This window comes from Papilio polytes, unplaced genomic scaffold (assembly GCF_000836215.1).
Source record: "Papilio polytes unplaced genomic scaffold, Ppol_1.0 DF824102.1, whole genome shotgun sequence".
In the NCBI taxonomy this organism is placed as follows: Eukaryota; Metazoa; Arthropoda; class Insecta; order Lepidoptera; family Papilionidae; genus Papilio; species Papilio polytes.
The window spans coordinates 5840589-5856862 of NW_013525102.1; the positions used below are offsets into that span (position 1 = coordinate 5840589).

At 34.1% G+C, this 16274-nt stretch overlaps 2 protein-coding genes and 1 non-coding gene across 3 annotated transcripts; 1 reads left to right on the forward strand and 2 right to left on the reverse strand.

Annotated features, from left to right (window-relative positions):
- Positions 1-2908: 2908 nt before the first annotated feature.
- Positions 2909-6037, reverse strand: LOC106099495 (eukaryotic translation initiation factor 3 subunit H). The gene is made up of 5 exons (XM_013278056.1): positions 5937-6037; positions 4958-5175; positions 4362-4521; positions 3474-3678; positions 2909-3293 (listed from the first exon to the last, which is right to left on the reverse strand). The coding sequence occupies exons 1-5, from the start codon at positions 6012-6014 to the stop codon at positions 2941-2943; spliced, it is 1014 nt and encodes a 337-aa protein (XP_013133510.1). The 5' UTR covers positions 6015-6037; the 3' UTR covers positions 2909-2940.
- A 276-nt stretch (positions 6038-6313) lies between these two features.
- On the forward strand, positions 6314-15970 carry LOC106099733. The gene is made up of 9 exons (XM_013278367.1): positions 6314-9619; positions 9761-10092; positions 11424-11638; positions 11717-12041; positions 12628-12869; positions 13532-13708; positions 13973-14157; positions 14580-14743; positions 15345-15970. Exons 1-9 carry the CDS (start codon positions 6559-6561, stop codon positions 15387-15389), a joined length of 4746 nt encoding a protein of 1581 aa, XP_013133821.1. The 5' UTR covers positions 6314-6558; the 3' UTR covers positions 15390-15970.
- Trnaq-uug lies at positions 10363-10434 on the reverse strand. Its single transcript has one exon. It is a non-coding gene; the product is annotated as a tRNA-Gln (tRNA).
- Positions 15971-16274: the final 304 nt, after the last annotated feature.

Below are 16274 nucleotides of genomic sequence, written 5' to 3' on the forward strand. Positions count from 1 at the left end.
AATATTTGGTAATTATATACTTTATTAGAAATAAAATTTACATTCAAAATCACGTATTACGGTTTTTTCTGATTATTAAAAAGAATTTATTGAAAGTAATCACTTTACACTGTACATACATGCCTATCACAAATTGCCAAAAAGTCAAGACTCGTGTCACCGTTAATGAGAAATACAAAAAAAAACTACAAGCTCGATTAAGTTAATTCGATCAAAAAGGCCCGTGAAGGTCACTCTGTCCGCGATAAACGCTCGCCCATCAACCTCGCAGCATCCGACTCGTAATTTAATTAAAAAATTCACAGAAAACGAGCCTCAGACGCGGCGCAATCTTCCAAATTGCGCACCTCAACAACGGCAGCCCCTAATTCCCTTAAATATTATTTTTGCATCGTTTATCGTATACTTTGAAATTAACCGGCCCCGGTAATGACTGTTATGTGTTCGCTTTTGATTAAATTCCCTCAAAACCAATACTTAAAAGTTATCAACTTGACGTTACTGAGAGACAAGGCATAACCTTAACATATGTTGGACCCGTACTTAGGCATGAGGTCCACCTCTTCTGTGTCAAAACCCACGTATAATTTTTCTATTGTTATGCAAATTGTTGTTATCATAATTCGCGATAAATAAGGAATTTTTAATGTGAAATAAATTCATAAAACAAAGTTAAACATTACTTAAAAAGAATCAGATAGTAATCAAATCAAATTTAAAACTGCATCTAATACTTTGTAAAGAACATGACACATAACAAACCTTTCTTAATATAATTTGTATATCTAGTGCTATAAAATCAATATAATAACCCCGTTCACTTTACACTAAACGCCCTATCCTTTGGTCTTACTTAAAATGTCAAGAAACCAGCTGATATCGTATAATTTTGATATTTGTAAACCGATCATCTCGTTAACGGTGTGTAATTGCAGCCGTGAACGCCGCGGGCACTTAGTAAACATTTGCCCATTTCTATTCACACCTACGCCGATATATTTGCACCTACATCTATTAAACTCGAGAAAACCCTAAAGCGATGTACATATATCTATACTTTTATTATAAAGAGCAAAGATTTGTATTTATGTATGTTTTCGGTCCACGTAAAAACTATTGGACCGATTTTAAAAATTCTTTCACCATTAGAAAGGTAATTTATCAGTAACAGAGGGTGTATTTTTTAATTTACGCAGACAAAGCCGCTAGCAACAGCTAGTTACCAATGGATTAAACTTCTTTACATCAACTTACCTTTGCTCTAATACTTTCTTTATATCCTCTCGCCGCATAATAAATCCATACCAGTAACTTACAGTAAAAGTAAAACTTCTTTTATATTATCTATATTTTTTTACATATTATTTTAATGACTAAATGAGTTCGTGCGTTCCCATCCAACATAATATTGTGGTTGATCCTTCAATTTACTTTAAATTTAGCAATCTAATAGTTGCCCAGGCTCGAAATTCCATTTTGAGAAAGGTTGACATCTAATTATGTACGAGTATAATGACTTCATTAAGTGAAATTACTCGTCATAATACAAATTATAAAAAAAAACTTGCACGCGATGTCTTGTAGCACTCTGTTGATATGCACAGATACCAAATTTGTGTGGGACACGCCCTAAAAATAAACCAGTAAAGTCGACTATTATCAAGAACTGGGCTAAATGAATGATGCAAAAATAAAGAAAAACAGACTAGTAACATCAGAAAGAAAAGTAAAAATTGTCAAACCGACTCTAAGTCCATCGACCATGTATGCAAGAACAATTTAAAAAGAAAGAGTAGTGTTAAGCCATATTGTCTGCCTTCCTCTCAGTGCTTGTGCAGACTTGTAATTAAATTAAATTTATGCCATTACAAGTAGGATACAAATCCAACTTTGGATCATATACGATAGAAAGGAAGTCCACATGGACATTAATTTATTCGCGATTACGGGACATTATACAGGTATGGAGTAATTTACTGTAGGGTAAGATTGGCCCCAATTATCCGGGGGCGGCTCTGCTGTAGCAGGATGAAGCAATTTGTAGCAATCAAGGGACAATCGCTCAAGTTATCGCTATTAGCCTTTGTCGGCGGTCGGTTCGAACAAGCTTTACTAGTTCGGAGCGAGCCGAAGGTCTATTACGGCCTCATCAAGGAGAATTAACCAAATTAAGCCATTAAACAATACTAGACAGCTGGCGAAAAACAAATAATATGGTTTAATTGCAAAAAATATGAACGCACTTCGAGACAAAAAGGATAAAAGAAATATTACCTTTAATTTTAATTAGTGTATTTAACCTTATGGAACATAGTCGAGAAAGAAGTAACGCTTCATGTTTCTTGACTTGTAAGCATTCACGCTAATTAGTGTATATTTTTTATCAAAGATCTGCTGGTAGAATATTTTATAATAGGTGATTTTTTTTAAATGTTATGGACTACGCAATGTAGACTAGATTTTATAGAGAGCTAATACGAATATTTTCGCAAATTTTGTGAGAACGAATTTGTAACATCGACATTTGAATGAGATTTGTTGGTACTTTACAGTCGGTTGGGCGCTGCACAAGTCCAATACCGCATACTATAATATATTATAGTATCTCCTAATTGTCGATTACCGTTCGTAATATCTCACGAATATCGTAATACGATATGTTCGTTTTCGCTTGTTTCGTAATCGTAACCAAATTACTAATAACAGTTGTTTCATTCTCAAACTTCAACTATTTTCTTTTTCTAGGCGTTATTTATTAAAAATGTATAACAGCTTGTCCGCCAAAATAATTTTAGACAGATACCTTATCAGTTCGCTGTTTAATAAAAGTTAATTTCAATACTTGAAACCTGTTTTATTTTATTAATTACAACCAAAAACATGCTAAAACCAAAAATAAAACCACAAATTCCTCGATTACTTTAATTGCCAGATACAAAATTAATTATTCTGCTTAGCTTCTTTCGCATTTTGCAGCGCTTGCGTCAAATACAGCTTGGCCAAGCTCTGCGAACAGAATTGGCTTATATGTTGACTGTATGTATTAATCTGTCCCGCTACAATCATTGGGTTCAGCCGAGACGGGACGGGGTGCGGCTTGAATAGCTTATTCACATCCTCTTCGGGTAGCGGAGGCTCATCTTTAGCGGCACGAGCAGAGTTCTCCTGAGCCCTCTTGAGCAACCACCGGTGCTTGTCTTGCTGTTGTCTGACAACCAACTGCTGGTAGCGGTTGAATTTGATTGCTTCCTGATTTAATTCATCGACGCGTTCCATTAAACTACGAAGTTGTCCTAAAATTTAATTGTGGTTTAGAAATTTAATTTAAATTAAATTCTCTTCGTATGACTTAAACTTATGGTTTTTTTTTTATAAAATATACCATAGATAATTTTAAACTTTTCTAAACAGACTAAATTCTATACAGAAATCTGTTAACAATTAATACAACAACCAATAAACTTTAAACTCACCCTCAAGCACTGATGCGGTGCCTAAATCCAGGAACTTTGAGCCCTCCTCCTCCGGTATCATCTCCGACAGCTCCGACATCATGATATTAGTCAACGGCGAATTGCGAATGACAATTGGCACTTCTACGAACAAGCTCTCGTAGCCAATCTTCAGATTACGGAGTGCATCTGGAGTATAATCACCATCTTTATACATGGCTATTGCCTGAAAGATAAAATTATCAAACACACATATTAGGAAAACATGGTTAACCAATGAGTTAAGAATAAGAATACTAGTTACCCTAGCTTTTACCAGCGACCTTTACAGAATTTATTAAAATGTACTAAGCAGCCTGTGTTTAAAATTCCATTAAGATCAATTAAGCCATTTTGGAGATACTTGGTTACAGCTATGATACAAACTTTCAAATTTATAAGGTTAGATTTATTTTGTTACTTTATATAATATATGAACATATGCTTATTAAAATTGTGTAGTTTATATTACAATATTCTCACTTTTATCTATTACTAGCTTTCGCCAGCGACTCCGTCCACGTGGAAATAAAAAATAAACTGAGTAGCCTATGTGTTCAAGACTATACTCTACATCTGTGCCAAATTTCATCGAGATCCATACAGCAGTTTAGGGTACAAACTCTAAAAAACATCCACCCATCCATCCATCTAAACTTTCGCATTTATAATATTAGTAAGAAGTAAGATTTGTGCTAACATTTTTAATATGTTAATAGGTAACCATGAAATGATATTTAAAACTTGCATGGAATCTTTTTATTCCATCCTTACTTACAGAAAATACTATACAGGCTTGTATATAGCGAAAATTAGTAATTAATCATTAAATAAAGTGTTTCAATGGTAATTTAATTTATTTTAACTTACCTGCGGAGTTAATCTATATGCCTTCAGTGTCAAGAAGCCTCGAGCTGATTTCTTTGTGTCATAGATAACTACGACACTCTCCTCAATTGATGTCTGATAATGATATTGTGACTCTAACAGAGACTGGCTCAGAAAATTACCAACATCGGCACTTTGATACCTGGAAATTAGACAATACTTATACAGTAATTAACAAAGCACAAATATTAATTAGCTATTTATCTCAAAGCTGAATTTAAAGCATTTAAATATGTAACAGCCTCTTAAATGATAAGACCACACTTAAATTCCAAATTCCATTAAAATTTTGGAATGCAACAAATTTTAAGCAGCACTTATGATGTACATTTTGGGAGTTGCTATAGAATATGTTTAAGTATTCATTCATTAGATTATAAACATTAGAAAAACTATATTAGATGAACAAAACACTTCTACTATTATTTAAAATCTGTGATAATACAAATAATAACAATTGTTGTTCATAATATCAATTACAGCAATTACTGTACATTTCCATAATTTAAATAATTTTGGTACAATTTTTAATTTAAATACTTGAATTTAAAGAAAGTTTATATTCAAAAATAACCCACCATCCAACATGAAAGTGATCAACATTGACCCTGCGGAGTCTACGCATCATATCCAGCTGGTATTCCTCCTCATCCATTGTATCATCATGCTTGGGGAATGGGAAGCAGTTGGTGATCTCCAGCCTGTTTTCCACAACCAGCCCCAACAGGGCCCCTTGGGCCACCTCCATGTTGCTACATGACTCCTCGTGGCAATGTTTCACTATTTTCATCACCGCCTGGAATATTTACACAGCATAGTTGAATGTCTTTGTTTCTTGTACTTGTGTTGTTGGACTTACTGTAGATTCTCACTATCTACTAACATGTATTTATTATTTGTGTTTCAGCAATGGAGAATGTATGTAACAAAGTGACACATTACTATAAATACTGCTTACTGGTTACTAGAAATATTTTTAACGGTGACAAATTCTTTTCATGTCTGTTATTTAGTTAGTTCTATAAGTATTTGTGCAAAATACAGTAACAGTGTCTTATGTAAATGTTGATGTGTGATAGCAAAAGCAGCACTTATGAAGCAAAGTGTTTAAGATTCGTTTAATTGTATTGTTTATATTAATCAAAACAATGTAACAAAGGCAAAAGCCATATTTAATGCATATGTACAACAAACTAGTTTCATGTTAAAAGAGAAAATTTAACTGATGATATCATGCAATGTACAAAGAGAGAGGTATTCCAAAACGGTACGTGACTCATCCAGTCAATTCATTAGGGGACAGGTAAATAAAAGAGGTCGTCAACATAACCTAAACCCAAAATATAACAGTACAATTATAACTCCCCTTCAATGTTATTTATTGTAAGTAAATAATATGCCCATACCCTTATTATTAGTATGAATGCATCCAAACATCATTTTATACAAATATTACTGCAGTAAAAGTTAAAAACAAGAAACTACCATGACGTGTCCGACTTAAAATTAGTAGTAAAAAGTTGTTTATGAAATATAAAGTATTTTACAGATATTTACCAATCCATCGCACTGCACATATGTGATAGCAGCTTCATTTTCAGGAACGCGTCTAGAGGTACCGCCACGATTCGCCATTTTTTGATTGAGAAAGGCAACGGCAAGTAAGAAATCGAGCGATCACACAGTTTGACAATGACGTTTCTTGCTTTTGGGCTAGGATAGGTAATAAATTATTTTAAAATTTCAACTGCTTCCATAAATTGAAATTGTGAATTATACTTAACATTATTGAAAATAAAACGATATACCCTAAAATAAAATTATAAATTAGAGGTGGATTAAATCTAGTTCTTTTTTCAATTGTATAATCTAGATTGTTTGACATGAAAGAATGACAGGTGACAGAATGGGTCTTAACTTAATGTCAGTGTCAGTTTTCATTATCATTATCACAATGATATTTATTTTGAATTTGAAAGAAATAATAGGAATTCTATTAGAATGAAGCTTTTGCAAATGCTTTGTAGTGATTAAAAATCGTAAATTTAAAGTTCAAGTAGAAATAAAAACCGCCCGTCTTATATTACAAGCGGAGAGAACCCGACATTGTAATAATTAAATGAAGTAATAAACTGCATAATGATTAATCTAATCCCAAGAGAAAGTGAATATTCTAAAAATGAGTGAACACAAATTTTGGTGTGGATTAACACCACTGAAGATTTCCTCGTCACAAAACGTACCTGACAAAGTTGTGAAACTGTGTTCTTTAGGCACAGACTGTATCGTGTTAGGAAGCGATCATGGAGTGTATTATTGTACTGTTGAAGGGGATTCGTTAGATTTTAAAAAGGTCACAGGTATTTCAGCAATCGACATATCTTATCACAACGAAATTCTTTATGTTATAGATGGCCATGGAAGACTTTATAAAACAAACATTAACTTTACAAACAAAGAAGAAATTATCGTTAAAGAAGATTCCAGATGTTGTCCTCATGGTTTTAAAAGTAACAGTTATAAAGTAAAGTTTAGAAATGTAGTGACAAGTGATTTTGGGCAGCTTTTTATTAGCAGTGAAGGTCAACTATGGGGCTCAGGTGTTATGCCACAAATAGCTTTAGACAGTTCTAGTATTAAAAAAGTTCCGTTTTTCGAAGGTAGAACAGTGTACAGTGCTTCTGTGGGTCAAAATTTTGGTGCAGTGATTGTTAGAAAGAATGTGAAACACTCTGGAAATTGTGACACTGATAGTGACAATGATGATGAGGAGGTTTTTGCATCAAATTGTTCACAATGTCAGACAATAATTGGGCTAGCATCACCTGCGTCAGTCCCATCTTTGTCAGAGACTTGTCCTCTTGGAGTGCATATCAGTAAATCAAGCGAGGATTCCAGCAGCACTACAGCACCACAAACAGATGTCCATGTTGATGCTCAAAGTTTTACAGAAGACTCTAGTCCCTCCTCTGAAGAATCAAAGATTACAAAAGATAAGGTTCAAAGTAATAATTTAGAGAGTAATGATAAACTACATGATAATGATTTCGATGATAATGGTAAAGAAGAAGAAAATGGATCTGCTCAAGGAAGTACAGACAAAATAAACAATATCTTCATTAATACTGATGCAGCAAGACAATTTTTAAGTAGACAGCTGTCTTGGGTATCAGTGGGTGAAGATTACCTTGTGGAATATACAGAGAAACCAACAAGAATAATTAAAGAAAATGTATCTAATCTGACAAATCTGGTATATGAAGGGGTGAAGACTGTTGGTGATAAAGTTGCCACATTATCCAGACATGTAAGTGGTAGTAGTGATAATAATGATATTGAACCTCAAAGTAATATCCAAATTGAAGAAGTCAATTCTCTAATGTATAGTTGTGCATCAAATGGTAATTTTGAAGACTTACAATTTTCAACAAGTACAATCAGCAGTGAGAAGGACTTTGAAGCAGCAAGGAAGACTGAAAGTCTTAAGAACATGTCCAAACTCGGTAAAAATATTTTAGCTACTGAATTATGGACTTGGGGTGATATAACTTATGGACAACTAGGAATTGGAGATACAGTTAAAAGGATAAAGCCAATGGTAGTTATGAGTTTATCAGGTTTTGGATTACAAAAGGTTTCCTGTGGGAAATGGCATTGTGCAGCGTTAACACTGGATGGAAGATTGTTTGTATGGGGCTACAATCATTTCCATCAAGTTAGTTTTGATTCCAGAGAAGACAAGAGTGGTCCAAAACAGTTTACAGAAAATTCTGACAGTGACAGGATAAGAGATATGATTGCAACTGATCACCATACACTTGCATATACACAGAATGAGAATGTATTTTACATGGGGAAGCATACTGAAGGTTTTACAGAATCCATAGTGAATTTAAATGAGAAAAAAGATGAACAAAGTGTAAATGTCAAGAGCCTTACTGTTAAAATAAATCAGCCCCAAACATATACCAGAAAGCCCCAGAATATTTGCTATCATTGGAGAGTTTTATCATCTGGTAACATAAGTTATTGTTCCCTAGAAGAGTCTATCGTCAGTCCAGACTTTCAAAATTTATCTATTGCTCAAAGATATTTGGAAGAAATGATTTTAATTCACCAGTCGCTGGTTAAACCTTTTCTAAAGAAAAGCAAAGCAATAACACAACATTCCAATGTGTATGAGAACATATGTGATATATTTGGTGACATTTTAAATATAACAGCTCTGAATGTGTTGTCCATTTGGCAATATGCTGAAAAGCACATAAATGAATGTGATATACCATTAATAAAAAATATAGAAGAGTATATTTATTTGTATAGAAAGTATTACTTAGCTATAAGCAATTTGATTGTTATTGGTGGATTTGCTCATATAAATAATGTTGTTGATGTGCCATCAAGTGTTTATAATTTATTTAGTGACCAGCTGCCAACAAATAAACAGAAAAATAATAAGAAAACCTTAGAAGCTGTTGTGGCATTGGCCTTTGTCCAACCATTAATAAGGCTGAGCTCATACAAATGTATCTCACAAACATTACTAAGACATAAAACTAAAAGAAAAAAAAGTGAGGTAAAATCAAATATAGAGGATAAATTGAATAAAGTCATATCATCTTTGGACAGTTTAATTGATGATCAAGAAAAGAAAAGAAAAGAAGCAGATCTGACGAAATTATTTTGGGAAAGTATTGGGAAACCATTGGAGCAATACAGAACGCCCGAAAGACGATTGGTAAGGGAGTCAAAATCTCGACAGCTAAACTTAGTGAACCCTGGACGTTTTAGTACACATTGGTTTATTTTATTTAATGACTTATTTGTCCATATGTGTGGCAGTGTTATTAATGTCCATCCTATTGAAACATTATGGGTTGAAGCTGTACCTAACACTGATTCTCTGCAAAATGCTATACAGCTTATCACTCCAGAGGAAACTATCTCAGTATCAACAAATACAGAGCAAGAGAAATCTGAATGGATCAGCTCATTCAATACGTCAATAAGGACAGCTTTAAACAAGGAAACTATGTTCAAACCGCCTGCAGTAAGAACAGCAAGTTACACATTTTCAAGTAAAAGTACATTTTACAAGGAAGCTAAATATCATGGGAGATGGTTGGATGGGAAAATGCATGGCCATGGGAAAGTTGAATGGACTGATGGAAAACTTTATGTAGGGCAGTTACAGTTTAATGCACTTTGTGGGCATGGTAAAATGGAAATTCCAAATATAGGTAAGAATCTAACGTAATTTTTTTTATGCTAGAACATTCTAGATCAGTTTTAATTTGTTATACACGTCATATAAACTCGAAACTATCTGTACAATAGCTTCTCTAATTAGATACTAAAATAATTTTAATTCCCTATTTTAGGAACATACGAAGGCCATTGGAAAGATAATCTCCAAAGCGGATATGGGGTAATGAAATATCTTTCCGGTGATATATACGAAGGGTATTTCAAAGAGGGGAATCCCCACGGTCATGGTGTGAAAAAGCAAGGCGATTTTAAGTCTTCGAACGCGACAATTTACACCGGAGAATGGGTGAACGGAGTACGCCAGGGTTACGGTGTAATGGATGATATAAGTAAAGGCGAAAAATATTTAGGCAATTGGAGTGATAATAAAAAACACGGTTGCGGCCTCATTGTGACCTTGGACGGGATTTACTACGAAGGATTGTTCACGCAAGATGTTCTAACGGTTTGTTGAAGTTTACGTACGTGATATTTTTTTATCTTTATTGAATTAGTAGCTCACGTTTTATGCAGATATTTGTGCTTCTTTCGTCATAACAGTAAAACTGTTATGTCACTTTTTAAATGAAATACCGATTTAACAATTCATAATTTGATGTTAACAAAAACTTAAAGGTTAGTTTAATTAAAAAAAATGAGATTAATTTTTAAATCTAATCTAATTAAATTTATTGCTTAAAACAAAAAAAAAATAAAAACAAAAAGTAATCAACTCAGGTTCCACCGAGATTTGAACTCGGATCGCTGGATTCAAAGTCCAGAGTGCTAACCATTACACCATGGAACCGTATGACTAACGCTTCGAAATAGTGAATTCCCCTCTTACAAAAATGGCAATTTAAAATTATATGTTTATCTTATTATTTTTATCAATCTGATTCACATTTCCGTCAATTATTACTCATTGATTGATACAAGAATGTTTCACAGAGAGCTTTAGCAAAAATATATCTAACAGAAACAAAATAATCGCGTATATACAATAACTGAACAAATATTGCTTTCTCTGTTATTTTCGATTGGAATAAAAGGGACGACAATATGTTAAAAAACAAGTTTTCTGTACTAGGAACTCAAGATGTGATTTAATATTTAGTTCAATAATCTCCACTCATAAATAGTAAAAGAGGTAATTAAGAAACATTGTAAACTTCACTATCAATGTTTACATTCTATAATAATTAATAATTATATTTACTACTGTATAGTAAATACTGAGATAAGTTCATATTTGTCTCATTCTTGTTACAGTTTTGAGCATTAATTACCACAGATTAGAAAAAAAAACAAAATATTAACGCGTTTAAACTACACAAACACATTATTGTTTTCATTTGTTTAAATTAATCTCTATTTAAGATGTATTGATTTCTTTGGGTTTGCATAGGTTAAATATATTAGAAGAAAAACAGATAATAAAACGATTTCTCATTAATATGCACGTTATTGACCTCGATTTGCAAACAGCTCGTCACGATATGAGTTCATCATACTTCATACTTCATACTAATATTATAAATGCGAAAGTTTAGATGGATGGATGGATGGATGTTTGTTAGAGTTTGTAGCCTAAACGGCTGAACGGATTTCGATGAAATTTGGTAGAAATGTAGATGATAGTCTGGAAGAACACATAGGTTACTCACTTTTGTTTTTTTTAATACCACACGGACGGAGTCGTGGGCGAAAGTTAGTACATTATAAAGAAATATTATCTATTTATAAGACTCATAAAATTAGCTTAATCTGGAATTCGTTACATCTCGTATTCCTTAGGGTCACGGTGTTATGGTGTTTGAAGACGGAACTCACTACGAGGGTGAGTTCCGTGCGGCAGGCGTGTTCTCCGGCAAGGGCGTGCTGACCTTCTCCAGTGGGGATCGTATTGAAGGCTGTCTCAGCGGGGCCTGGACAGATGGAGTCAAGCTAAGCAATGCTGTCATGCAGCTAAATGTATCGAATCCAGCACCACCGGCAAATTCTAAACCAAAGTATGATTATAAATGACTTTTTAGAGTCATGTTAATTCTTTTTTTCTATAGTCAAACTTTTAATCTTCGTTTTTACAGTTCATTTGGCAAATTAAGTGTAGCACCTAACCAGAAATGGAACGCGCTATTCCGACAATGTTTCCAATGTCTTGGCGTGTCAGATACATTGCTGACTCCGACTGGTAACCATTTCGCGACCGGCCCTACAGTGCCCGCAGTGGATAACGTCAAGATATGGCAGAACGTCGCTGTCGCTATCTCTTGCTCTCATAAGGCGAAACATCGACCAGGGAAAGGGACGGATATAGAGAAGTCTGTTGACTGTTTGGAAGTCATACCGCAGTTTGGACAGAAGACGTTGAATTATGCTGATTATATGGAAGTGAAGCAGTATTTTTATAATGTGAGTATAATTATAGTACAAATTATCAATTTTATCTTAGATTTCTAAACCTTAAAATTAAAGATTTTATAACATGTTAAGTATAAATAAAAAAAATATTGAAAGCATTATGATTTAAATATTATATTCATACGCATTTTTAGATTTATGTGATAAAATAAAATTTTATTTTCTGTGCCATTACAGTATTTTCGGCCCTTTTTTTATTTTTTAAACCAAAAATTTAAAATACAATAAAACTATTTAAAGCAGTAAAAAAAAAACCCGACAAGATTTAAGCGTACCCACTGGTCGCTTAGTTTATAACATACTAGCGTTCGCCCGCTATTCGGTCCGCGTAGAATTAAAAAAAAATGAGTATCCTATGTTTTCTTACAGACTATCCTCTATATCTACCGAATTTCATTGTAATCCGTTCTGCCGTTTAGGCTACAAACTCTACCAAACATCCATCCGCATAAACATTCGCTTTTAAAATATTAATGTATTTATTTTAATTCACACATTACATTATTTGGTATTGTTTTGACAAATATGTGGCCATTTTAATACCGTATATATTTTAAAAGTATATCTATTACTATAGGCTTGTGAGTCTACCCACCATCCTCTAGGCCAGCTAGTGCTGGGCGTCAGTGGCGCGTTTAATACGACGTACGGCGGTGTGCGCGTGCATCCGTTATTACTGAGCCACGCGGTAGCGGAGCTGCGCAGTCTAACTGCGCGGCTCTACCGCCTTGTGCGCCTCCTGTTTCCTGCTCTACCGCCAGAAGGCGTGGAAACAGTGCTGCCGTATCCTGACTCCGAGGAAACTGATCCCATTGAAGGGTATGTATGGTTATTGTTTTTAGTGATAAGTTAATCTATGCCGGTGACAACACTAGACCGATTGGAGACGATCACATCCCCTATGACAGCTGTCGTGTTATTGAGTTTTAAAAATTAGCGCGCCATTTTTGTTTGTAATCCGTAGATATGGAATTAAAATATTACTTCTGCATTATAGTTATGTTATTCTTACTTATAAAATATATGATTTTAAATAGTAGCCAGTTTTTTAACTCAATAATAAAGTTGTAAAAGCAATGTTTAAATCCCGTGAAAATATGGACACAATACTCATCAATGAAAATGTAGGCCGTATCGGGGTCATTACGGTATTTTATGAATGGAATGCGCGGAAATTACGATTATCTTCTTACGCGCGTTCGCACATTGATGTATTTAATGCAATGGACCATAAATTTAGCTGTTTGTAGAATTTTTTAATTCATAAATATGATCAGTATCGTTAGGTAACTAATATTCGTAGAGTAAATTTCCCGTATTATACGTCTCTTACGTCACCAAATTATGCAACAAGAGGGGACTAAAATTAGGCCTCAAGCACTCATACTTCAGACTACACAGGATAACTTCCACTTGAAGGGTGTCTTCTGTTTGTGGTATCGTGGATATTAAAGCAGGCTCTCACTGTGGAACTGTGTCAGCGAGGTGGCGAGCGGCGCGCGGCTGGCGCAGGGCGTGCTACTCCCGCGCGTGCACCCCGCGCTCTTCGTGCTATACGCACTGCACAACAAGCGTGAAGACGATCTGTATTGGAGACGTCTGCTTAAATGGAACAGGCAGCCAGATCTCGCGCTCATGGCCTTCCTCGGCATCGATCGGTACTATACAACTATCCTATGATAACCATCCATCCTATGATAATTGTTTGTTAACAATTACACCTTCCCATTTTGGCTCACACAATATTACTTATATTGCCCAGGCTTGATAGTGGCAATACAATCTTATATATAAAACAATGAGAAACATGATAATTTCTGCTTCTTTGTTAAGTTTCGGCAATACAAAACACTTAGCATTTTCTTGATGGACGAAATACTAAAAACGGTAGTAAAAAAGCTGTTTTTCCGTTCACGTTGTAGGAAGTTCTGGGTAGGTTACCCTAACGGTCAGGGGCAAACTTCACCGGCGCAGGCTCAGTTGGAGCTGTTCCAAGATGCGGTGGAGACGCTGCAGCAGCTCAAAACCACCTTCTCTCCCGTCGAGAAACTGCTCGTTATCCGCACTACCTTCCAGAAGATGACCACCGCCGTTCAACAGCAGCTAGGTTAACCACTAATATGTTTTTATTAATATCTTCATATCGATTTTTCATATTATTCCGATAGGTTCGTAATGTACAGTCGCGTACATTAACGGTGTTCCACTTTAAAATTACGATAAACATTTTAACTTCTTATTTGCTTCTAAAAATAGGTAGATGTTATAATAATGAGCGTTTTGTAAGCATTGAGACACAGCTTATAAATGTGAATGTAAAAAAGTAGGAAATACACACGATCAGTGATACTTGGCTAATTAATTGTTACCATCATTCCGTGATTTTGGAAACTCATTGCTACCGAATTGGTTATTTGTAAGAGGAGTAGTTTGTCTCTTAAGGCACGAGGCAATTTGCCTGTACATGTAACACCGCGTATGTCCTCCATTGTACATGACTGAAGTCTGTGGCCGGGCGTGTGTTGCCAGGCTGCAGCTACCTGTGGGGCATGGACGAGCTGTTCCCGGTGTTCCAGTGGGTGGTGGTGCGCGCGCGCGTGCTGCAGCTGGGCTCGGAGCTGCACTTCCTGGAGGACTTCCTGGAGCCCGGCGCGCAGTGCGGCGAGCTCGGCCTCATGTTCACCACGCTCAAGGTACTCCTGACACCTCCATTACTGACCTTATTAATATTGTTTCTAGAATTCATAGCGTAAGAAAGTTTTTTACCTCTATCTAAGTACACTTATGATCTACTAGCTTTCCCCCGCGACTCCGTCCATGTGGAATTAAAAATAAAAACAAAAATGTAGGATATGTGTTCTTCCAAACTATCCTCTACATCTATACCAAATTTTATCAATATCCGTTTAGCAGTTTAAGCTACAAACTCTAACATCCATCCATATAATATTACTAGTATGTCTGTGACCTTGAACAAGTTTGATTTGTATTTTTACTCGCGGTATTACAATAAGTTGGACCAATTTTTTTTAGATAGTTGCTCTCGACTTTGTCAGCGTGAAATCAAATAAATAATACAAAATTTAGCTTTATCACAGATAAATTACCTTTCTAACGGTGAAAATAAATTTTAACAGCTCAGTAGTTTTTGAGTTGTTTCAAATCATAAAAAAGCCCAAAATACAATTTTTCCTCTTTATAATATTCATAGTATTAGTATATAGATTAAATATGAAATATTCTCATTTTGTAAACTAGTCCTAAAAAAAATTGAAATATTACGTCTGTTTCCAGGCTTGTTACTTCCAAATACTTCAAGAGAAGATGTCCATCAATTAACAGCGAGCAATTTTATTCATGATCTCAATACGTAAGTCGTTTTTGTTTTAATTTCCGTTTCACAGTTTAAAAATGTAGATTTCTATTATTTTTATATGGCAACATATATCATTATTTTTTTAAGATGTTTTTAATTTATTAGAATATGATGCAGTCCGTTTGTTATAAGGATTTTATAGGTTAATAATTTAAAAAAAGTGTTTCAAAACATTCCCTTATAGATTTTAGGAGTAGTTACTCGTTAGTTAGGAGTTAATTGTGTGGAAGTTTATGTATTTAGGCTTCAAAATATGTTTTTAAATTGGATTGCTTATTAAAATCGAGTTACAGTATTTTATGTAAAATGTGATTGTATTTAATAAAACGCTTTATGTTAATGTGCCAAAATTATCGAAATGTTTTATTTTGTCAATTTTTTTAAAAATTTTTTTAACCAAAAAAATAATTATTATTTTAATACGAGACGAATTGTGTTTTGAGTCCCACCGGTATATGCAAATACTCAAGTTTAATTTGAAACTTTGTTTTTTTTTTGATCAAATGTGCTTTTTATGTACTAATATAAATCTATATTATGTTTATTTTCATGATTATTCTTTAATATTTATCTTTTCGTATTAAGTTATAATTGTTATGTTATGTTTTTTACGTGCTTTACCCTTGAATGCATATTTTTTTAAAATTTTGCAATAAATATTTTAGTATAGGTTTTGAGTCACAGATTAAGGGAAAGATAATTTAAAAAAAAAATCTTGGTTTCAATAAAAACTATATTTTTGTTTTTAGTTTTTTTGCAAAAATATGCATTTAAAGGATAAATGTTGTTAAAATAGTATATTTATTGGTAACTTGCCAAATTATTTTTTATATTAATTATGAAATTAT

Coding starts and splice junctions, on each gene's coding strand:
- LOC106099733 (XM_013278367.1), top strand. CDS start 6,559: ATGAGTGAACACAAATTTTGGTGTGGATTAACACCACTGAAGATTTCC. Junction 10,093..11,423: donor TCACGCAAGATGTTCTAACG/GTTTGTTGAAGT, acceptor CGTATTCCTTAG/GGTCACGGTGTTATGGTGTT. Junction 14,744..15,344: donor TCATGTTCACCACGCTCAAG/GTACTCCTGACA, acceptor GTCTGTTTCCAG/GCTTGTTACTTCCAAATACT.
- LOC106099495 (XM_013278056.1), bottom strand. CDS start 6,014: ATGGCGAATCGTGGCGGTACCTCTAGACGCGTTCCTGAAAATGAAGCT. Junction 5,176..5,936: donor ATGTGCAGTGCGATGGATTG/GTAAATATCTGT, acceptor TAAATATTCCAG/GCGGTGATGAAAATAGTGAA. Junction 3,679..4,361: donor CATATAGATTAACTCCGCAG/GTAAGTTAAAAT, acceptor TTTATCTTTCAG/GCAATAGCCATGTATAAAGA.